Source organism: Arthroderma uncinatum (assembly GCF_011692745.1).
Source record: "Arthroderma uncinatum strain CBS 119779 chromosome Unknown scaffold3, whole genome shotgun sequence".
NCBI classification, from domain to species: domain Eukaryota; kingdom Fungi; phylum Ascomycota; class Eurotiomycetes; order Onygenales; family Arthrodermataceae; genus Arthroderma; species Arthroderma uncinatum.
In genome coordinates this window covers 2,193,134-2,214,933 of record NW_022983865.1, presented here as the reverse complement: position 1 = coordinate 2,214,933, position 21,800 = coordinate 2,193,134, and the positions used below count along the sequence as shown (strand labels likewise).

General features: G+C 47.3%; 8 protein-coding genes across 8 annotated transcripts; 5 read left to right on the top strand and 3 right to left on the bottom strand.

The window, feature by feature from the left end:
- Window positions 1-419: 419 nt before the first annotated feature.
- GIQ15_04418 (uncharacterized protein) lies at window positions 420-1,966 on the bottom strand (the record flags this gene model as incomplete). The annotated part of the gene is made up of 2 exons (XM_033551835.1): window positions 420-1,683; window positions 1,830-1,966. 2 exons carry the CDS (start codon window positions 1,964-1,966, stop codon window positions 420-422), a joined length of 1,401 nt encoding a protein of 466 aa, XP_033405565.1.
- A 433-nt stretch (window positions 1,967-2,399) lies between these two features.
- GIQ15_04417 (proteasome subunit beta) lies at window positions 2,400-3,246 on the top strand (the record flags this gene model as incomplete). Its single annotated transcript, XM_033551834.1, has 4 exons — window positions 2,400-2,402; window positions 2,456-2,474; window positions 2,554-3,008; window positions 3,103-3,246. The coding sequence occupies 4 exons, from the start codon at window positions 2,400-2,402 to the stop codon at window positions 3,244-3,246; spliced, it is 621 nt and encodes a 206-aa protein (XP_033405564.1).
- Window positions 3,247-3,506: 260 nt separating this feature from the next.
- Window positions 3,507-6,841, bottom strand: GIQ15_04416 (uncharacterized protein; the record flags this gene model as incomplete). The annotated part of the gene is made up of 8 exons (XM_033551833.1): window positions 3,507-4,265; window positions 4,324-4,436; window positions 4,496-5,234; window positions 5,296-5,575; window positions 5,643-5,995; window positions 6,067-6,243; window positions 6,339-6,614; window positions 6,710-6,841. The coding sequence occupies 8 exons, from the start codon at window positions 6,839-6,841 to the stop codon at window positions 3,507-3,509; spliced, it is 2,829 nt and encodes a 942-aa protein (XP_033405563.1).
- Window positions 6,842-11,619: 4,778 nt separating this feature from the next.
- Window positions 11,620-12,906, top strand: GIQ15_04415 (uncharacterized protein; the record flags this gene model as incomplete). The annotated part of the gene is made up of 3 exons (XM_033551832.1): window positions 11,620-11,996; window positions 12,056-12,395; window positions 12,466-12,906. The coding sequence occupies 3 exons, from the start codon at window positions 11,620-11,622 to the stop codon at window positions 12,904-12,906; spliced, it is 1,158 nt and encodes a 385-aa protein (XP_033405562.1).
- Window positions 12,907-14,166: 1,260 nt separating this feature from the next.
- On the top strand, window positions 14,167-15,618 carry GIQ15_04414 (RING finger domain-containing protein; the record flags this gene model as incomplete). Its single annotated transcript, XM_033551831.1, has 4 exons — window positions 14,167-14,292; window positions 14,356-14,475; window positions 14,541-14,633; window positions 14,701-15,618. 4 exons carry the CDS (start codon window positions 14,167-14,169, stop codon window positions 15,616-15,618), a joined length of 1,257 nt encoding a protein of 418 aa, XP_033405561.1.
- A 670-nt stretch (window positions 15,619-16,288) lies between these two features.
- On the bottom strand, window positions 16,289-18,216 carry GIQ15_04413 (rRNA processing protein RRP9; the record flags this gene model as incomplete). Its single annotated transcript, XM_033551830.1, has 2 exons — window positions 16,289-17,776; window positions 17,842-18,216. The coding sequence occupies 2 exons, from the start codon at window positions 18,214-18,216 to the stop codon at window positions 16,289-16,291; spliced, it is 1,863 nt and encodes a 620-aa protein (XP_033405560.1).
- Window positions 18,217-18,282: 66 nt separating this feature from the next.
- Window positions 18,283-19,417, top strand: GIQ15_04412 (proteasome component Pre1; the record flags this gene model as incomplete). The annotated part of the gene is made up of 5 exons (XM_033551829.1): window positions 18,283-18,324; window positions 18,412-18,787; window positions 18,844-19,093; window positions 19,152-19,275; window positions 19,334-19,417. 5 exons carry the CDS (start codon window positions 18,283-18,285, stop codon window positions 19,415-19,417), a joined length of 876 nt encoding a protein of 291 aa, XP_033405559.1.
- A 349-nt stretch (window positions 19,418-19,766) lies between these two features.
- Window positions 19,767-21,643, top strand: GIQ15_04411 (snRNP assembly factor; the record flags this gene model as incomplete). The annotated part of the gene is made up of 2 exons (XM_033551828.1): window positions 19,767-20,418; window positions 20,481-21,643. The coding sequence occupies 2 exons, from the start codon at window positions 19,767-19,769 to the stop codon at window positions 21,641-21,643; spliced, it is 1,815 nt and encodes a 604-aa protein (XP_033405558.1).
- Between the last annotated feature and the right edge of the window lie 157 nt (window positions 21,644-21,800).

Here is a 21,800-nt window from a genome sequence, read left to right as displayed (position 1 = left end):
TCGTCTTTGTCCTTCTATTAACTTGTGATACTCGCAAAAGAGCCAGCCAGCCGGTCGATGGCCGTACCGTACCTCTGTCTACATACGTGTCTGTCTGAAGTGCAATGCACGCATTTATGGAATTGGCGAGATGCTGAATGGGATGGGAATATGATGGCAAGGGAAACGGAACATGGCAATTTATGGGTTCAAAAGGAGTTTTCATGGTTACGACCTGATAAGATATCACAAATGAAAACATTACAACGTTCAACCTGACTTCCATATATTGGATTTACCTACTTGATTCTCGAACATCTATATACCGCGTATGCTGACCGCTTGTCTTTTATGCATAAACTCCATAAGGAAACGAGGTAAAATCCCAACCGTAATCAATGTCATATATCATATCGTCCCAGCTTGTAAGGGTAAAATAGCTATTTCTTGCCAGGCAACTTCAGCCATTTGGGGACGCCGCTCTTCTTCTTCCCATGGTCAGAGGAGCTAGGTAGTGTCTTCTGAATCCCGGACTTGTTCTTCCCCTCATTCTCGTCGTCCTCATCAGCTGCAATATCATTAACCTGTAATTTCCCAGCGGCTTGCCGTAGTTCAGGCCGGAGTACTGATCCCCCAGCACTACGTGCTGAGAGAGCTGCATTGGTATCCCAAACAAAGTTAACCAACACCCTCCCACTCATCTTTAGATCACGGATGAGCGCCTTATCTTCGCTTTCCAGGATCTGCACTTGCACGTTTGAACCAGGCCGAGCACCAACCGTCAGAGCAGGGAAGTAGAAAAGTGAGAATTTTTCATCTGCCAGCGGAGCATCCAGACAGCTCTTTGCAAAGGCATACAACGACTTGGTGGTATCTTCCGTTGTGAATTTAGAGACCGCCTGGCTTTGATCGGGAAACCGGATTTTGACTTCTATTTCTTTGACTTTTGATAGCTTCTCTTGCACTGCAGCCTCTTGAGCGGCGAGTTCTGCATCACCCGCTAAACGGTTAGGTCGGGAGGCCGTATTGAGGCGCTTTTGGTGGGTTTGTGCATGTTCGATGGTGGGTAGGTAGTCCCTCTCGTTATAGGGGGTTTGGGCAGAATGGGGAGTCGAGTTGGATGGAGGCGCAAATACAGTCACCGGCCTAGAAGATATGATCACCGGTACCTGTGTATCTGCTGTTGAGGCATCCTCTGACGATACTGGGGTTCCCATTGTTACAGCCTCAGCAGCCGACGATGGAGCCTCACTCGGTTCAACCACATTCTTGTCGCCGCCCAGAGACTTGAAATATGTGTCTATATCAACCATAGCCTCCTCCAGTGGTTGGTCGGTTATCCTGAAGCTTAGTCTTATCAACGCACTTCCATTATTCAACCCCAGTTGACTGAGAGGCTTCTGTAGGTCTGTAAAGGACGATAGTTCCTTGCCTAAAATATTAAGCACAGGGGTTTCGTAGAATAGTCTCCCCGAGCCTGACTCTCCTTCCTGGACCTGTGGAGCACCTCTCGCTGTCAGGTTAAACTTCTTGCTACTACCTGCAACACCAGACTCGAATTTCCGTAGTATCAGCCACAGGGTGGTGTTGCTTGGGAATTTATCCACTAGTCGACCATTAGATGTTCCTTGCGATTCTGAGTCAGGTAGCTGGAGGGCGATAGATACGACGCTTGGTGATTTTGACAGCTGCACAAGCTCTAGCCTAGCCCCAGAACTCAGGCCTGATAACCGAAAGGATAATGATAGATCGACAGTCTTCTTCTGATGTCTATCATGCACGGCAATCTCTTTGTCAGCTCATGTCAAGCCTCAACGTGAAATCATCCCGAGAAACGGCGTATAACTCACTTTAGGCCATATTGAGCGGGGTTGATATTGAACTTCGCGCAAGCGTCACCCAGCACATCACTCATATGCTTCGTCGGCGTCACCTTAACGAGTGCCCTGCGCGCGCTGGCATCAAGCACAACCACATGAGCAGCCATCGTGTGGGATATCAAGGCGCTGGAGAGTGTAGTCTATATAACAAGCGGCGTATCTAGATAGGCTCTACTTCTCCGGATCGTTAGCTGAGTCCTCGCAGGTGACAAAAGAAATGACACCAACCAACCAGTCTGTTTAAATCTGCAGTATATATCCGTAGGAGAAAGCCATCAGGGCTGCGCAAACATGTCGACTTCTCCCCTCTGTTGCTGTTGGTGGTGGTGATGTCCCTCCCAGCGCAGGCAGCGGCGAATCGTCATCCCGATGGTCCAAGCTCCTCCCTACGAATCGATGTTTTGGAACCTGGAGCTCGCCAGCAACAAACCACCACGGCCACCTTGTCCACCATTGCACCCCAACTACAACAGAAGAGCGCCTCGATACCGTTGTATACGTAATATTTAGACCCGGCTGAACTACTCTGTCTCCTCAATCATGGTGAGTATCTCCTCCAACGCGGGTACCTGTGCTGTAAACTAACGCCTCCCCAGGGTTCACCATTCGACATCAGTACGAGATATCCCTCTTCCTCCCTACCACATGTCATATATATCCAGTTCTCTCGATGCTAATAGACATGCACTGTCAGACGGCGGCGCCTGTGTGGCCATGGTTGGCAAAGACTGCGTTGCGATAGCCTGTGATCTCCGACTCGGTCTCCAAGCTCTCACCGTCTCGAACGAGTTCCCCAAGATCTTCAACTATGCTCCATCCACATACCTAGGTCTCACCGGCCTAGCCACAGACGTCAACACCGTATCTCAGCTGCTACGCTACAAAGTCAATCTCTACCGTCTTCGGGAGGAGCGAAACATCTCCCCCCAGACGCTGGCTAATTTGGTCAGCTCAAGTTTGTACGAGAAGCGATTCGGACCATTCTTCGTCAGCCCGGTTCTGGCGGGAATAAATCATACCACTGGGAAACCCTTCGTATGTGGTTTCGACAGCATCGGATGTATCGATTTTGCGAAGAACTTCATTGTCAGCGGGACAGCGAGCGACCAGTTGTACGGAACCTGTGAATCGCTGTGGGAGCCAGATCTTGTACGTTGACACTGCTTCTATTCTTCCCGCATGGGCTCATTTATTCCAATTTGCAACCCTGTTGAATGACACGTAACTAATGACTTGACGCTAGGAACCCGAGGACCTTTTCGAGACCATCTCTCAAGCGCTATTGAACGCTGTTGACCGTGATGCCCTTTCCGGTTGGGGTGCGTACGTGTACATTATTGAGAAGGACAAGGTTACGAAGCGGAAGCTGAAGGGACGACAAGATTAGAAACACGAAGTCAGAACGAGACTATCCCTTGAATTTTGGGGCTTCTTATGTTTTTACTTATGTTCTACCGATTAAATGGCGTTGCGGACATGATAAAGCAGGAGATAATTTAATTTTAGCTCTTTAAACGCTTCGAACAAATAGGTCGTTAGCTAACATAGTGATTCAATGGATCACATCGTTCAAGAAGATGACCTCACGACTAAGAGGTAAATGACTTGTATATAAATCCCTCGGTTTTGCCGTTGGAGTAGTTCAGGTCATCTTAGTGTAGAGCAAATCGAAATAACTCCGTCAAGTGCATCGTCCCAGCTTTCCATAAGAGAGCCACAGAACAATTCTAAAGACGCCGCATCCATCAACCCCTCGATCTCAGTATCAAGTGATAGACTTCCCTTTGATTCTGCAGCCTTCCCACCGGGCCGCATACTAACGATGTCAACAAGATGGCCTAGCATTCCAGAGCTAGAGATTCGCATCTTTAGTCCCTGACATTGAACTTTAACCTCATTTGAAGCAGATTTGACGCCAGCTTTGAGGGCTTCCAGCTTGGCTTTGGCATCTCCGGAAGAGAACGATTTATTCTTGTTTATAAATGGGATAAAGAGTGATATGGCTTTGAGAGTTTCGAGCAATAGAATGGCGCCGTGCAGGAATATCCATGAAGGAGCTGGCGACGCAGGAGATGAATTGGGCGTCAAGTCTATTGTCCCATTTCTCGTGAAGTCGGGATTCACCAAACTCTTCAACCTGCCTTCCAGGTAGGAGTCGATCTTGGAGAGAATGTTGTTCACAGTGCTGGAATCAGATGGTGTTTCTCCTGTAAAGACTGACAGGCCCTTTAGTAGAAGAAGGTGTATCTTAGTATTCTCGATCTCTGCTTGAGTGAGTTCGCTCGCTGCTGAATCAATATCTAAATCAAGATATTGAGAAAATTGAGTTTTCAAGCCTTTAGACGGGGTTTTCGTTAGGAAATTAAACAGAGCATCCGTGGCAACCATAGCATCTATGGCATGAGCCTATGATCCAAAGTTAGTAAATGGAAACAAGGTCTCGTTAGATTTCGAGCCAGCTTACTTTTTGCAGGGGCCCTAGTCTTACGCGCTCTTCAAACGCTGGCTTCCCACGAGGCTCACAGTTCATCAAGCCCTCAAAGCTACGTTTATCGGAAAGGGGACTTTGATTCAAGACTATATCCCACAAATTAGCATTCAGACATAACCTAGTATCTTCGCAGGAAGAATCTCACCGATCTTATCATATTGACTTGTCGATGGGCCTCCAACAAGTCGCTGTATACGTCTTGCTTCTAATGCCCACATCTTCCTACAGATGCTGTTCCTTAAGTCATTCTGAAGTTCAATGCTTCCCTCCACGTTAATATAGCTACCGTGCTCCAACCCGGTCGACTGAGAATATGTGGTAGAAGCTTCGGCATTTCGGTAAAAGGTCAATGCCTGCCTGAGGCCCATTTGTGGATCATAGTCTTTCCTATCGAGGTCTTCCGATGGTGGCGCGCTTTGGGGATGGATAGTTGCGAGTCGTGTAAAAAGATTATGAGAAACTGTCTCATACTGTATCTGTTTTACCGAAAGTTTGGAGAACCTCTTCAAGGCAAGTGATCCTGCGCCTAGGAGAAGGTATATCCGGACTAGCAGTAACAGGGCTTCGTAATTGTGTGGTGATTTAAGCAGCAAATGTTCGAGAATTCCAGCTGCTTGGACTAGAACACAGCTTATCATTGAACCAGATACAGCTTCATGTAGTCGCATCAAAGCCATAGCAGCGAGCAGGCAGAGATCATCTGTTGGCTCTGCCTCAATAGTCGAAGGCGTGTCGCCGGCATCCGCTCGTCCGGCATCTCTGAAGTCACGTAAACAGCGACAGACAAAATCCTCCACCTTTGAGATTGCAGTTTTGGTATTCTCAAATTGAAGCTGGAACGAATATTCTAGTTTGTAAGCATTGATTTGTGGGATCGCATTAGACTGCATGAGAAGTTAGCAAAGAGTTGCAGCACCAAGCCGGAATGTTCATTTGAAATCTTACGCCTTTGCTTTCCTTAACAATTTTCAACACTTCGGTCTCAAATTTCTGATATAGGTTTGCATCTAATTCGATAAGATATCTTTGGAGATCATTGAAACAATATATCTTTCGCTGGTTTCGATCGAAATATTGAACGCATCCCGAGAGGACATCCTCAGAGGTTGACTTTCTGGTTTCGATCCCTTGCAACTTCAATTCGAGACTTGCTAGCTGAGCATTTCTTGAGGCCGGACGCTTTTTGATATAATTTGAAATGACCTCTTCAGTCTCTCGGAATGCCCTTTAAGGGGTTAGCAAACTTGTACGAAGGTCAACAACTGAATTGAATGAACCACAACCAAACTTACTCCGGTTTTTCTATTTTCTTAGTGGCTAGAAGAAGTAAGTTCCATACTTTCCAATCATCCCTCTCTTCATATTTGGCATCCGGCTTTGATTCCGCCGTCACGCTATCATCGAGTGTCAACAATTCTTTTGTGAAAGATATTGCCTGCTCCCAATGCCCACCTTTCTCGATAACTGATAACTTGTTTGTTACAAACAACCACTCATTCTGGGCGATGCGCGATGTGACACCCAAATGTTCGCTGTTCAGCAGTTCAATGAGTTCATCGTTGCGGGATTGACTTTCGTAAATCTTAATTAGCAAAAACAGCTCTTCCGCTGTTTGAATAGCCCGTGGTATGCTCAACAATTCTTTCTGTGGTTATGGAATAATACTTATGAGTCGTGAGAGTCGATTCATATCTTATAGGGGAAGAAGCTACATACCGGGTCTGTGGGCACACTACCCGCAGCCTTTGATATCATACGATAGGCAAGTGTTCCGAATAATTTGCGGTCAGTCTCCGAGCTTGCCGTGTCGTTTGCAATCAAGTAGCACATAAAGATGGCCCAGAAGTAGTATTTCCTCGTTTTGGGGAAATTGTTTTGTAGACTCATGGCCGCCTAGATGAACAATGTCAATTATCCCTCTCGATAACTTATGTCGAGAATAACAGGGCCTGCCTTTGGGCCACATCACCCAGCTCTAGTTGTCGCACCTTTTGAGCGGTCTTCCAATCCCCGGCATCAGACGAGACACGGAACCACCTCAATTGGACTTCCAGGTCTTGAGGTTTTGCCTTTGCCGCGTTCTGCCATAGTGCTCGAGCTGTGTCTCCATGTCCTCCCACCTCGTTCAGTGTATCTTGTAGTATATTCAGAGCTTCAAGGTCGGTGACAGGTGGGGTTGAGCTGCACAGTTGGAGGGTTTCCGCAATACCGCGCTGTCGATGCGCATCGTCCGCATGGCTGAAGAGAATATTTGCTTTCCATGCCTAACAGGAGTTCAGGCCTTAGTAATTGCCATGATCAATGGGAGGGCTCCTCAGCAGCAAAGGACCATGTTACGGTGGGGGTATATTTTACAGACCTTTAAAAAAGACGAGTCCTCGCCCTTCTTCAGCCGCTTTTCACACAGCTGCAATGCCTGCTTTAAATTCTGTCCATCGATAGCATCTTGTATTTGCTTATTTCTCCGCTCGGTAACAGCGTTGGAAGCCATGGTGAAGAGCGTTGCTGGCGCTTGGTAGCAATATGATGTAGCATGATTTGTGATAAATATTTATGTTTTTAGAGTTGCCCGATCTTGGTGCCATCGCCAAAGCTTCAACTTGAATATCAACATACTACCCCTACTGATCGTTTCCCCAGTCCCTTAACACCCTTGTCTTTTTTATATAGTCTGCGGGATATATAATAGGTTCTCCTGTTTTACAGCTCTTCGAACATGTCCATTTCTTCATACAGTAACCAAATTTTCCTGGCCATCCCTCATGGGCTACAGGCCTGGGATTAGGGATTTGATCCTGGTAATATGCTGGCTCTGAGATCAACCTATTGTAGTGATGAATACAGGGCCTTTGATATAGTTAATGGTGGACTTGTGACAAACACCACTTAGTGTAGATCCAATTTCACGTCTAGACGTAACAAGTCGGTCTAATCCCCCTTCCACGTCATGGACAAACGACGGAAATCGTGGCCAAAATAATATAAGATTGTATTCTTATTTAGTGTCTGGTCGCCTCTTTAAAATTGCTATAAATGAGCACTATAATGGATGAGATAAAAGTTCAAACGCGCCCTATTTCGCATGCCCAGTTGTAATCAATATAACCCACGCTCAAACCCCTAGAATCCCCGATCACTCTTCAATCCACCAAACACACCTGAAGTATTGTACAAAGTAGAACGGACATAAGATACATGCTACCGATGCCGTAAAGCTAGGGTCTAGAACCAAACGCCATAAACGGGATATTCATATTGGAACTCGATAGTGATAGTGGTATCGTCCTGTACATTTCGTTCATGAACTGGTAGTACCTTTTGTCTTTTTCTGGTTTAACTGCTAACTTTTAGTAAATTGAACAAGCGTCGTAAATTTTGCTGGTGATGAGTATAGAATGACACCTTCTTCCCTTACCACTTATGTCGTGGGAGAATAGAGTGAGAGGGAGGAAATGAGAAGAAAACGACGAGAACTTATAACTGTCTGAGGAAGCTTTATAGCACTTACCCAGGCTTTCTTGCAGTCTCGATATGCCCTAAGATGGTCTGGAGTTAGCAGAAATTCAATTGGTACACGAAATAAAATAGGACAATAGAGAAAAACATAAGAAGTATGACTTACTGGAAATAGTCGGTGCACATATCTCGGTCACCGTTATTCCGTCGCATACATTTAATACTTCGGTCGGCAAACTCCTGGCATGGGTCCATATATTCGCTGGCTGATTTACTGTTTCCCGCCAAAAGAACGAAGTTAATACACTTGGACGATCATATCAAAATTTCTAGAGCCAAAATCCCAGCTGCAGTCTCAAAATTTGACGAATGTAGCTCGTCTATGCGCATGCTGGAAATACAATCTCTATTTCTTGGGGTATCATAGCTGGGAAGAATCAGACAGAAACAGAGACTTGGGTTATACAGTAGCCCAAACGATGCATCGCACGCGCAGTTGAGAGGTAAAAAACCATGGCCCAAACAAGGGAAGGGATATACTCAAAGGACTATGGCCGTACGTACTTTCTGAATCTAGGCTCAGATTTATCAAAGATTTTCTGAGAATCGTTCTGCTTGTCCGCGGAGCTCATGGTGAGCAAGATTATAGGGCTGTCAACAAAACAAATTTTCTTCCGTCCCACAAATATGGGTTATCTGGGGTGATTGATATTAACAAAAGAGTTGTGATGGTGAAACGACGTCGAGATGGAAGAATTATGGGTGAGGTTGAAAGTCTTGGCGCGGATGTTGGTCCAAGAGTGAAGAACGCTGAATGCTCCGTCACAGCTCTAAAACAACAAAAGTACATTGCTCCTATGCTAGAAAAGCGATATACCATGGATATCCTGCGTCGACATAATTAATTATTTAACGAAATCCCAAGTTGGCGGGGAGAGCGCCATACTGGTGGTGTCTACTCGATGATCGAGCACTTTGGACAAATATTACCCAATTAGGAGGTAAGCTTGGCTTCATCCGTGGCCGAAATAGGCCAATAACGTCCTCTGGGCAACATCTGCCAATCGCATGCGTACCTTTTTCAAGCCCCGGGAAATTTTAAGTTCCAGCTATTAAACTCCAGATGCGCGAAGCTTAAAGTTACAGTACGCAGTAAGAACAGAATAAAGAACGAGCTAAGCGTGGATGAGGACTTGAGTCGTCTCGTAAAAATATATAAAACAAAAAAAAATAGAGTGGCAAGCGGTCTGCCTGCATGGGCCATAAGTTAGGAAACATGCGATGCGGTGTGATGGCAGTAGCTTCTAGGAGGTTTTATTGGTGTTTCGCTCCGTTCTTACTCGGTCTTCTACTAAACATCTCCCGAAAGGATGGCACCCGGAAAAAAGGAATGTGAGAGAGGATGAGTCCGAACAGCGGCGCCGGCCTGGGTGCCGTTCTAGCTGGCGCATTGGTCGCTCTTGTCCTACACTTAACAGCTGCACTGCGTCATGTACTCCGTAAAGAAGGCACTTTGTTGAACATGCATATCCCAAGGGGTTGCAGAATCCAAGATCCCCTGCACATTTCTCGTTAATGCGGGAAAACTGTGAAAGGTATTTATATCTTCCTAGGATGTCAATGCAGGCGTAGCACGCTTTGGCGACCCTCTAAGCTATGAAATCACGAGATAATAGTACGGCACGAGTAGGCTATTATGTATCTATTTTGACCCGAGATGTTCGGTAGTGGTGCGTTATAACGATCCCTGCGGGTGGTTTTGATTAATGCCGACTCCCTTCTTGTACGAAGCTGGTAGCGCTGTCGACGCATTTATATTTGCTTGGCTGGGTAAATGGAGCATTTGGCCGGAGGTGGAGGGTGAATATTAACTAGCCCAGGCTTGGTCATATGACATACATCGGCGGGCATAACGGCGTGTCAGAGCCAGGAATTTAGCCATCCGGCACATACACACGGAGGCGGCCGGTGGTTGTAACGAGTTGCAAGGTAGAGACTGAGTATTCAAAGCCCGGATTTCATAAGAACCATCGCTAGGGTCTCCATGAAATTGGATTATCCGCCCCGGCTGACGAAGGGAGTGTAGGAAATAAGAATAGAGCTAACGATCTCGTTTGTCTCGGGATCTGGCTAGACCTTTCGAAGGTTCGACCTATGTAAGTGAAGAAGCGAAAAGCGCGAGGGTACATCCCCGACAACAGCCTACCAAACCATTTCCTAATCGAGTCAAAAAGTCCATACCTCTGCATTTGCTGGCAGGAGACACGCTAGCCCCACGCCCATGGAAACAAGAGTAACATGAGTGCTAGTTTCCGTGCTTCGAGGTTTTCTTTTCTTCTTCACGTAGTCCTGGCCAGTGACCAGGATTCTTGTTCCATTCATAGTATAAGCTTCAGTCCCAAAATAAGATTCTGGTAGCTATAGTTGGAAACTTTCAACGGGTATCAGGCTAATAGCCGCCATTGTCGTGGCTATAAGTTTTCCTCCTGACACGTCGCATCCTTTGTCCCTCCCATGGCGTGGAGGGAATTTTTTGAGGACAAATTGTGATTTTGCAAAGACACCATAACACGGGTATCATCATCGCAATCATCCTTTAACGGCAGCATGCAGCTTGGACAAAAGAAGTAGTACCGCAGTTCTCATGGGTGAAATATGGGTAAATTCCCACCCACGGCACTTTGTAATTCTTCAACGACGCAAAACATGGCCTACCCTATACTCCATAGTCACAAGGCCAGTCAAGAGTTTCTTGTCAAGGCTGGACATTGTTTCAAACCCGTATTTAGCCTGCAGAAGCGGTCCTCTCTGGTCTGGTGATCGTAGCCCAGACTATTCCACGACAATATTGTACTTCTAACTTTCGGTAAAGTAGAGGGAACATTTGCAACCCATGATCTTCGCACGAAATGTGCTGTTAGGTCACCTCGAGTAAGATTGGGATCAAAGTTGCATATGTGAAGGTGAGTGTGTTGTCATTTCATCGTCGTTTCCATGGGAATGATCCGGTACTTCCGTAGTTGATAGGGAGAAATGTATCGTCTAGTATCAACATGCATAGGCCTCCCTCCACACACAATTGATAATTGCGTCCATGGGCACAAGGGAGGTAACGTGTTTCACCCTGTTGAGCGGTATGTCTGTGCCAGGCCATGGGTTTATCCATGCGCTCCACATTCTTGCCTCATGGTGGTAGACCAGCCAGTACCAGGAGTCTGTAGTAGTGATGCATAGGCCGTTTGCGTTGAGAACACGTCAACCGGTCCTGGAATCAAGGTCTAGGTGTATTGATCGGCTTTTCCCGGGGTCATACAGTAGAATCAAACATGCTGGCAAACAGTCGAACCGAGCATTCAGGTGGCGTAGAGCCTTCATCTCAGGAATATAAATATCCCCCTCTTATCTCCTAGGATGGTTGAACTGTCCTCAGTTATCCAATCCATTGCCATAGATCCTTGTGTGCGGAACGGCCATCCATACTCTTTTCAAATCTCCCTTAGTCTGACTGCTGTTGATCTTTATCCCATCTTTTACTTGCGTTGTGACCTTGGATCCACCGTCGACTTCTCCCTCCTTGCGGTCATTATCACCGTTATCATATGGGGTGAGTGATTTTATCCAAGAGGCCACAGTATTGACGACGAAATGCATAACACTTTTCTGTCTGGGCGCCACATCATGGGATTCCCATTTATGGATGTTCTAATTCCATTTGTTATATCCACTGCCATATTGAGCCACGGGTGCCCATAGAAGAGATGCAAATGTTCTCCCGAGCCTGGAATATGGGAACATACTCACAATAGTAGAATAATGGCAGTTCCGGATACCATCGTCCCCCCCGGCCTCCCCGACACCTCCTTTTTATCTTCTCCCCATTTTCCAGGAAAACATAGTAAGGTGACGCCGCTCATCAGCAACGGCGAAGGGACAGAACAGGAGGAAAAGGTTCAGTTTGACCCAGAAAAGCATATTCAGTTTACACCTCCTTCAAAGGTGCACTCTATGAAGGAATTGGGGTATGATGACAATGCTGGAATATCTCCAATTGGGGTCTCTGAACCGTTCCCGTTGTTCTCGGCCGAAGCCATTCGCTGTATGAGGGCGGAAGTGCTGAGCAAGGAGGTATGGAGTGAGTATCAGTTTTCGAGCGATCTCGCCATGTGCCAACTGCGAGGATTCGCCCCGAAGTAGGTTTCTATCACCATCCCCATTTCTCGTTACGTAGAACTTTGCTGACGTTTAAAAGATACGCACCATTTGTGTATGATGCATGGAAAAGCCCCGAGGTGCTGGAGATCGTGTCAAATATTGCAGGCATAGATCTTGTTACAGCCATGGATTGGGAGATTGGACACATAAATATCTCCGTCCAAACAGAGGAGGAGAAAAATAATGCCCTTGCTGAGGCAGTGAAGGGAGAAGCCGGCACTTATGACGATGACATTGCGCCTATTGTTGACTGGCACACGGATAGTTATCCGTTTGTTTGCGTGACAATGTTGAGTGACTGTACTGAGATGATAGGCGGCGAAACGGCGCTCCGCAGAGGTGATGGAAATGTTGTCAAAGTGAGAGGGCCGCAAATGGTATGTCAATACACCTGATACACGAAATAGGCACGAACCAAATCGAACACATACTGACAGGTCGTGTTAGGGATGTGCTGTTGTGCTCCAGGGTAGATATATTGAGCACCGAGCCCTGCGTGCTCTGGGTACGACTGAGCGCATCACCATGGTTACCTCATTCCGCCCGCGCTCCCCAAGCTTGCCAGACGATACTGTATTGACAACCGTCCGGCCGATCTCCGATCTCTCTGAACTGTACTTTCAGTTTAGCGAATATAGGCTCGAAATGCTCGAGGAAAGAATTAGGCAACAGCTCAAGGCGGCTCGAGATGCACGATATGCTGGTCGGGCATTCAACACACAGAAACTCAAGGAATTCCTTGCTGTCCAGGTAGAGTTCCTGGCCCATATGAACAAGGAAATTGTCGACAATGATAAGGTACAAAAGGGTATCACCGACGACAGTCATCTGCGATCAGAGGATCTGAAGGAGCGCTCTAGAAGACGGGCACGAGCTACGGCTCTATAAGAATAATCGACAGTTGCTTCAGGGCTTCGTTGCTGCATAAGGTCTCAAGGGAATTCCACGGCTCCGTTAACATGGCCTGACCTCTGGCTGGCCGCACGGGAATGATCTCGATCCGCTGGCCTTAATTACATTGCTTTTGATTTTTTTTTTTTTTCGGTACAATTCATTTTTTATCCTGTTAAAGAAATCTGGGGGTTGTCGCGTTTGGAAATAATTTCAGCAGCCTGTTTCGACGGGAATTTGCGCAAGATATTAATGAGTGATAGTCGTTTCTTTTAATGCCAGGTAGTGTTGCTTTGGGGAGTTCGCTCTACTGTTGCTTCTGGGCTCTTGTTTCTTGGGTTGGTTCCGGGGAGAGACTTCTTGAGTGGAAGATAGATCCGGGTCCAGAGTAGGAGATTGCCGGGTAGTTATAGTCTCATGCTTGGGCTTTCAAGAAAGAGTGAACATGGGAGATGTAGTCTCTGTATCGATTTAGAACAAAATGCGAAATAATGGAGATCGGTATGAACGAATGATTTGAGAGTATCGTGTCTGATATTTCACTTTGACCATATTTTCGCATTTATTCAGCGGGAGCAATTGCCGAAGAAGCGAAGTCGAGGTGCCCTCATTCATCAACCATATCTAGAGTATCACCATATCTCGAGTGTCAGAGTGGCCATTTCCATCGATATCTGCTAGATACCTTCCAGCATCAGGGAAAGCCACTGGCCGAGACAAACTAATAAGCATTAGCATATCTCATTACAACACAGGGCCGTAGAAGTAGAGAATGCCGTAAATCTCGTTCCATCCAACATCCCCTCCTCACCTAGCATCTAGAAGGCTTCACGGTAGATGACAACTCTTAGGCTGAGTTTTGTGGGTGACCTGAGCCTAACGTCACCACGAGGCGTAATCTCCTCGACCAAAGCTCGCATACTGAAGCCGGTCACCATCAACCTCGCTGTCGAGGCGTTCGCTGTGCTGAAGTTCGTCCATCGCCCGTTATTAAATGGTAGCGACCTCACGTGACTTCGAAATTGAGCGTTAAAGAGAAACGCGCCTTTCGACCTTCCGCCATGACGCGATTGTTCTTACCGCAGACTCACTCTTCGTGCCAGACTCTCCTCCTCAATATTCGCTGCTATACGGCTGTTTACCTGGCTGTGCACTGCATCTCGCTCGGCCCGCCTTACCTACTATCGCAACATCGCTGCCCTCGTGCACTCGGCCGCCAAATTTCGAAGCTCTGCTTGAGTCGGTGCAGATACGAAGATGCCTGCTAACAGGTCAAAGAGGAGACGCTCAGATGATGTCGACTACAGTAGCAATCATCCCTCTACGCTACCTCCGCCGCCGCTTCCAGTGGCTAGTGAGAAAAAGGACACAGATTCTTCAGGAGTGAGTTGATGGCTGACAGTAACCCCGCCTAATGCCCGAAATTTGATATTGACAATTTTAAAGCTACTAGAAACTCTCCAGCGCCATATCGACGACTTGCGAAGCCATATATACTGCGGAGTGTGCATCAAGCCGCTCTACGAGCCGTACACGTTACCCTGCGGACACACATTTTGCTACAGCGTACGTCAAACCTGGTCACGGATACAAGGATTGACTGTTTGGAAGAGCTACTAAACACATAACAGTGTCTTGTTCAATGGTTTACAAGCCACGGCCAATCGAAAACTTGTCCAGACTGTAGGTCGTCAGTCAAGTCACCCCCCGCTCCCGCATATTTGGTACGTCCTAATCTCCCAAAAGGCTCTGTCGAGGAAGAGAGTGCTCATTGACGTTTCCATGTTCTAGGTTCGCAACATCGTACATATGTTCATTGGACGGTCCGAGTTGACGGATGCGAACGAAACTACGCACGAACACTTAGCCAACCAAGTTGCGGAAACCGAGAGAGTGGAGAATGACAAAAAGAATACCGATCCTGAAAAGGGCGGCCTATTCCAAGGATGCTTTAACAAAACCAAAGCTCCAATTCGCGATGATGATGAAGGTGTCACAAGGTGTCCAGGGTGTCTCTGGGAACTAGAAGATGGCGAGTGCATGCAGTGCGGCTATTCAGTATCGGACTCCGAGGACGCAGACGTCGATGAGCTTGACGAGCTTGACGACGACCTTGATGCCCTTGAAGCAATCGAAGAGGCACTGAACGGCACTTTTACTGAAGACGAAGACGATTTCATGTTAGGCGGCGACCCTTATGGATACGAGTTCAATTACCATAGCGATCAACCGTTCATGGATGTTTTTGGAGGGGAGGGTTCGGTCGATGGAGATTCATTGGATGAAGACTCGGTGGACGAAGATTCAATAGATGAGTCGGATGAAGAATCAAGCGAATCATCAGACGCCTCAGAAAGCTCGCACTCGACGGTGCGCCGGGCTTCGAATGGCAATAGCAGCTCTGTTATTGAGATCGAGGACGAGGAAGCACCTTCAGTTCAGGAAATATTATCCGCTGACCACACAGAGGAAGAGTCAGATGATGACGATGAGCCAGTTAGGCCCGCCCCACGAAGGCGAAATGCTCGTCCGCAAGGCGCTCACGATGTAGATTTCTCGTTTTATACGAACGGGGTTCGCATGCGTGTTCGCGGCAATAATGGGGCCGTAGCCGAAGGGGGAACCGATTCCCTAAGCGCCCTTGTTATTGACGACTCTTCATCTCCTCGGCAGCCAGTAAGGCAACGAAACTCCCAGCGGCGCCGTTAAGAGTCCGTAACGACCAGCAATCGAAAAGCTTTTATATCACTCCCCTCTAGCTGCAGGAACACTATCCCAATGCCCTTATTCATGATACCTACCCCCTTTTGGAAGCTAAGAGTTATCCCCAACCGGACAGACTATACTCACAGTGAAGTAACTCTCTTGTCCTAGCTTGTTTTGGCATACTCGACATGGGTTTTATACCGGTCTGACTTTTTGGTCATCGGACGAAATTCTGGATTATTCTCTCCTCCCTGGCTTGGGCTTCTCTTCTATTCATTTTTCAGTTTTTACACTTTATCTGCACTCCATCATTGTCTTAATCACACAATGCCCTGTTGTGCCCTAAAACACATCAAAGCGTGGCGTTCTGGAATTTACGTCCGCAATACTTTATTTGGTTGGGCTCTTTTAGAAGTTATTGGTTGTAATTATATAGCATTTGGTATGGAATTGACAAATTCATTAGTTATGAATTCCTTGTTCATTCTCTGGTCATAGTTACATAGCTACTCGAGTAGATATATAAGCCAACTAACTAGGTAAAGCATAGGTTTGGTAAAGGCATAATAATTGTAAAAAGTGTATCATATTGGAGCGACATATGTAATCATCTATTTAACTCCAAATTTTCCCCGGCCGTTCCCTTTTTGGTGACATGGATATATAAAAGATCTTAGCTTGAGAAAGGTACTTCAAATACAACAGCGCCATTCCTACCTCCCACGTCACCACATCCAACATTCTTCGAATCATTAGAATCAAACACTTTCCAGCGTCCAAGACGATGTTCTTTGCCCAATGCAGCTACTATACAGAGGCCCTTGACATCTGTTTCATGTGATTTTGCGGTGGATGATTTCTTGTCCTTTTTCGAAGACGTAGAAAGGGGGGAAATGCCAGGCTTGACGGAATCAATGCCCCGTCGCTCGTAGACGGATATCCCATTCACGATACCTCTTAGCGGCGGCGAGATATGTGATTTGTCGTCTTCATCGGTATTCATGGGTATTGTGTCTGCAGGGATGTGTGAGGTGCCGTTCGAAAGGGGTAAGGGTAATTCCATTGGCAACTCCTTTCCACCAACGCATCCGAGCGGGCGAAGTCGCCGCTTGTCTTCTGAGACTTCCCATGCACGAATCCATCCGTCCCAACTACCGCTTAGAACGATGTTTGTGCCTGGTACTGTAGCTAAGGCCGTTATCCAGCGAGGAGTTTGACGAACGTTAGCTGTTTTTTCAGCCTGTGCGTCAGCGTCGGCTTCAGCTGAGAGTTTTTCAGGGGGAGGGAGCGGGTCGAGGCCGTGAGCTTCGTATATCGTATGTAGAGGTTTCTTTTTATGGACAGACCATAATGATATGGCGCCGGAGTCTGAGCCAGTGACGAAATGTGTTGGCGGTAGCGCGGCCACACAGTCCGTTGAATTTGGAGAATATTGGCAGTTCTTGGACATGCCTCCAGCACGAAATACGAGCTGTGTTTCGTCGATGACTTTCCAGAGCCTAGCTGTGCGGTCTCTCGCGCCAACACTGACGCATTGGTCTGACATCATGGACGCGACTCCCAGAACATGATCCTGGTGGCCGAATAGGGTCTCGACGTAGGCATGGGCATCCGGACTAAGGGACCAGATTTTGATGGTACGGTCGAATGAGGCAGAAAACAACTGTTCACCTGAGCTTGACGAGGATATACGCTGGGTAAACGCTAAACCGCTGACAGAATCGCGATGGTATGTGAAGGTTTTCAAGGGAGTGAGGGTTTCAGCATCCCAGATAATTAAACGATTGTCTGTGCCCCCCGTTGCAACAAATTGACCAGATGGCGAGACTGCAACAGTTAATATTTCGCCGATATGTCCTTGTTTCTCCCCGCCGTCTCTACCTGGCCGCAATCCTCGCGCCCATCTAACTTTCTTGGGCTTTTTCCGTAAAGGTCGACTTGACTCGAGCGTATTTCCATTCTGCATGGAAAAAGTGGCCGAAGAAGGTGTGCACAGTTCCCATTTTATCAGGGTTTTATCCTTTGACACCGTATAGGCAAACGGGTAATGTACAGCAATACTCGTGGTAGTGTTTGTGTCCGCGCGGAAATATGAATGTGAAGCAGATGAAAGAGAGAGCTCCGAGGCCACCAACCTATATGCCCGCCCTTTTGATTCATCCTAGTTTCCGTCCAATTAGTATTTTTGTTCCACACAAAAGCCTGGGTTGTATATGCACCACATACCACATCCTCTTTCAATCTCTCCGCAATCAAGTCACGATCTATATCTGCTGCGTCGAATCCAACTTCGTCAACCTCCTCCCTAACATTATGTAGATATTGCTCCGCTAATCTCAACCTCCGTTCGGCCGCGGTCTCGTCCTCGTCAGATCCAGAGAGCGATTCATCGTCCGAACCGGCTGCTACTTCTGATCGCTCGTCTCCCTCGGACTCGCTCCCTGATATCGATTCATCTCTGTCTCCTTGCCGCCGGGATTTATCACCGGTTTGGGGTGCGCCTTTACTTGTAACTCCTCGTTTCTTGGTTACCGGAGCTCCTACTCGGTCTTCCCTCTTGCGCTTCCGCTGCGACGCAGGGAGTGTGAAAAAGGACGACATGGTCGCTGGGGCGCGGGCAAATCAAAATTGAGTCCAGGGAGTATCCTCGAGGCCTATCGTCCAGCCATGATAATCGCAAACTGCGCCCTCTATCACTGTCACGCTACAGTCAGTTTTTTTTTTTTGTCTTGAAGTTTTTTAGCTAAAGGTTGGTGGAGCTCGGAGAAAGGTTAAGCCTAAAGGGTGACTAAGCAGACAGGCCGCAAGCTCTCACGCGGCTTCAACAGAGCAGCTTTCGAGCAGCTTCAACAACAAACAAGCAGCACATCCAGCAGACGAAAGCCAGCATTCTCTACCGATACTAAAGCTTCTAGTGGTCAGGTTGACATCCGAACGGCTAGACTATCACCATGTAAGCTCACCGTGCTCGGCCTCGTCTGTGTGTATCGCCCGTCTGACCATGCTATTCGCAGGGAGGTACTTCTTGGTATTACGGGGAAGGACTTCACGCTCATTGCAGCGTCGAAGGCCGCGATGAGGGGAGCTACGATCCTGAAGGCCGCAGATGACAAGACACGACAGCTAAACAAGAACACCCTCATGGCATTTTCGGGAGAAGCTGGAGATACAAGTAAGGACCGCCAGTTCCTGCTCTAGAACCGCCAGTGGCTGACACGGCTCCAACAGTCCAATTCGCCGAGTTTATACAAGCAAATACCCAATTGTACTCCATGCGAAACCAAACCGAGCTTGGTCCCTCTGCAGTTGCCCACTTTGTTCGCGGAGAGCTCGCTCGAAGCCTCCGATCAAGAAGCCCATATACCGTTAACCTCCTCCTCGGCGGCGTGGATCCCATCACAGAGAAGCCCAGCTTGTACTGGCTAGATTATCTAGCGTCGTTGGCACAGGTTCCATATGCCGCCCATGGCTATGCCCAGTATGTTATCTGTTCCCTTTGCGTCCAAATGGCATACTAACCGCGCTTTCCTCGTCAGATACTACTGTCTATCCATCCTTGATAAACATCATCACCCTGATATCTCCTATGAGCAAGGCTTGAAACTCCTTGAGATGTGCTCGGATGAACTGAAGCGACGACTACCGATCGACTTCAAGGGGGTGAGTTTTAGACTGCCTACGCTTTATCCGTATCAAAAGCTGACATATGCCGCTCTAGGTCCTGGTGAAAGTCGTGACGAAGGATGGAATCAGGGAGGTCGACTTTGAGGAAGCTAATAGCAGACAGGTTCGAAGTGCTTAGAGAGACCTGGATGGGCGTTTTATCATTGTAATTCATGTCTGGGCCGGTTATTGAATTGGGTTCGAATGATTCTCGTGCTTGCTAGATCGCTGCTATATTTACTTCTAAGCAGTATGCTCGTATACAACACACCTTTAGCGACGTAAGAGGATTCGCTTGCTAGAGGAAGCCCATGTAGGTATCTTTATCAATCTTTCTTTGATATCGGCGTAAACTCATGTCCCCTCTGGGTATGTTTGCACTGTTTGCAGAACTTCAAAAGCTATCAAGCTTCATCTCAAAAGGAACAAATAATAGACAGAACAGACGACGAGACATCCTTGCATCGACCCAAGGGAACCCTCTCGCAATGGCGAAACGACCAGCTGAAGACTCGCCTGGTGAACCAATTGAGGTTGGCTCGCCAGCTGCAAAACGGCCCAAGATCTATTCTACAGACCAAACACCCGAGTCGATCGACCAGCCGCGCGATCTCGCAGATAGAACAGAACAAAGATGGGCGAGTGATGAACGAAAGAGGAATGATATATCAGCTCCGACAGATGAGGAAGAAAAAGAAACCGAAGAAGCGGAGCTATCAGATGTGGAGGAAAACGACAACCGCCATAGAACAATACGGCAGAATGCGCCCCTTGAAGGCTACGACGATTTATACCTTGACACGATACAGAGAGCTGCTCTCGACTTTGATTTTGAGAAGCTATGCTCTGTATCTTTATCGAATATCAACGTTTATGCCTGCCTGGTGTGCGGGAAGTACTACCAAGGACGTGGACATAAATCGCATGCCTATTTCCATGCGCTTGAGGTTGGACACCATGTTTTTGTTAATATGGAGACAAAGAAGGTCTACGTGCTACCAGAAGGGTACGAGGTTAAGAATAAGAGCTTGGATGATATCAAATATGTGGTTGATCCATACTTCTCAAAGGAAGAAGTGGCCAAGCTAGACAAGGTGGTTATAGATGCGTTCGATCTCTCAGGCAAACGTTACAGGCCCGGTAAGGAATCCAAAGTCCGGATTTATATAGCTATTACTAGTGCTAACCATTTGGCTTACCAGGTTTTGTTGGAATGAATAACATCAAGTCCAACGACTATCTCAACGTAATCGTTCAACTCCTTGCGCATGTTCGCCCGATTCGAAACTTCTTCCTACTCCACGATTTCCCAGCACTGAGCACCCCCCAGCTCCCGCTACGATTTGGCATGTTGGTGCGCAAACTCTGGAATCCTCGGGCATTCAAAGCACACGTCTCTCCACACGAGTTACTACAAGAAGTCGCCATCCGGTCTTCGAAGCGGTTCACCTTAACAAAGCAGTCTGATCCGATCGAATTCCTCTCATGGTTCCTAAACAACCTCCATTTGACTCTCGGTGGTTCTAAAAAACCATCATCCAAACCAACCAGTGTAATTCAGTCGGCCTTCCATGGCAAACTTCGTATCGAAAGTCAAGCTATCACAGCTAGGTCGGATAGCGCAAATGCTCGTCTTGTCTTTTCCGAATCAAGTACTACAACATCCCAGGTTAACCCTTTCCTAATGCTCACGTTGGATCTTCCCCCTACACCTTTATTCCAGTCTTCAAACAAAGACTCCATCATTCCTCAGGTTCCGCTTACTTCACTCCTAAGCAAGTACAACGGTATTACGGCATCCGAGAAGCTCTCTCATCGAGTAAGACACCGGTTGTTACACCCACTTCCACCATACCTTCTTTTTCATATCAAACGATTCAGCAAAAATAAATTTGTAGCTGAGCGAAATCCAACAATCGTCACTTTCCCGTCACCTCACGGGCTTGACATGTCACCATACGTTGAACCAGACCCATCTGTATGGCCACCAGGAGAACCTATCATTTACGATCTCGTGGCAAACGTCATCCTGGATGCAGCAGTGACTGCTCCAGGCGGGCCAGAAAATGCTGCAAACAGTGCAGAAACGAGCAAAGAGTTATCAGAGCTAGGACCGTCCGCACCTAGTGCGTCAACAACACCAGGAGCAGCAGCAGGGAACCATAAGGTGTCATGGCTGATTCAGCTACATGATAAAGCTATGGCTACAGAGAATGCGCAACAGCAACAACATAAGGGGCCTGAATGGCTGGAGGCCCAGGATTTGTGGGTGAAACGTACGGAGAGCGAGACCCTATTTACACGTGAGGGATATTTAATGGTTTGGGAAAGGAGAAAAACCAAACCACCTGGTGCGAACAAGTAACCAATTGGTCTAAAACATGTTATTTGTTGAATACTGTTAAATACAGGCTGTGAATGTCCACGCACCGAATTTGCTATCAAAGCTTCGTACGATATAAGAACCAAATGGCAACTTATTAAGATTAGGAAGATATATTTGGCCATGGACTAGAGAGAGT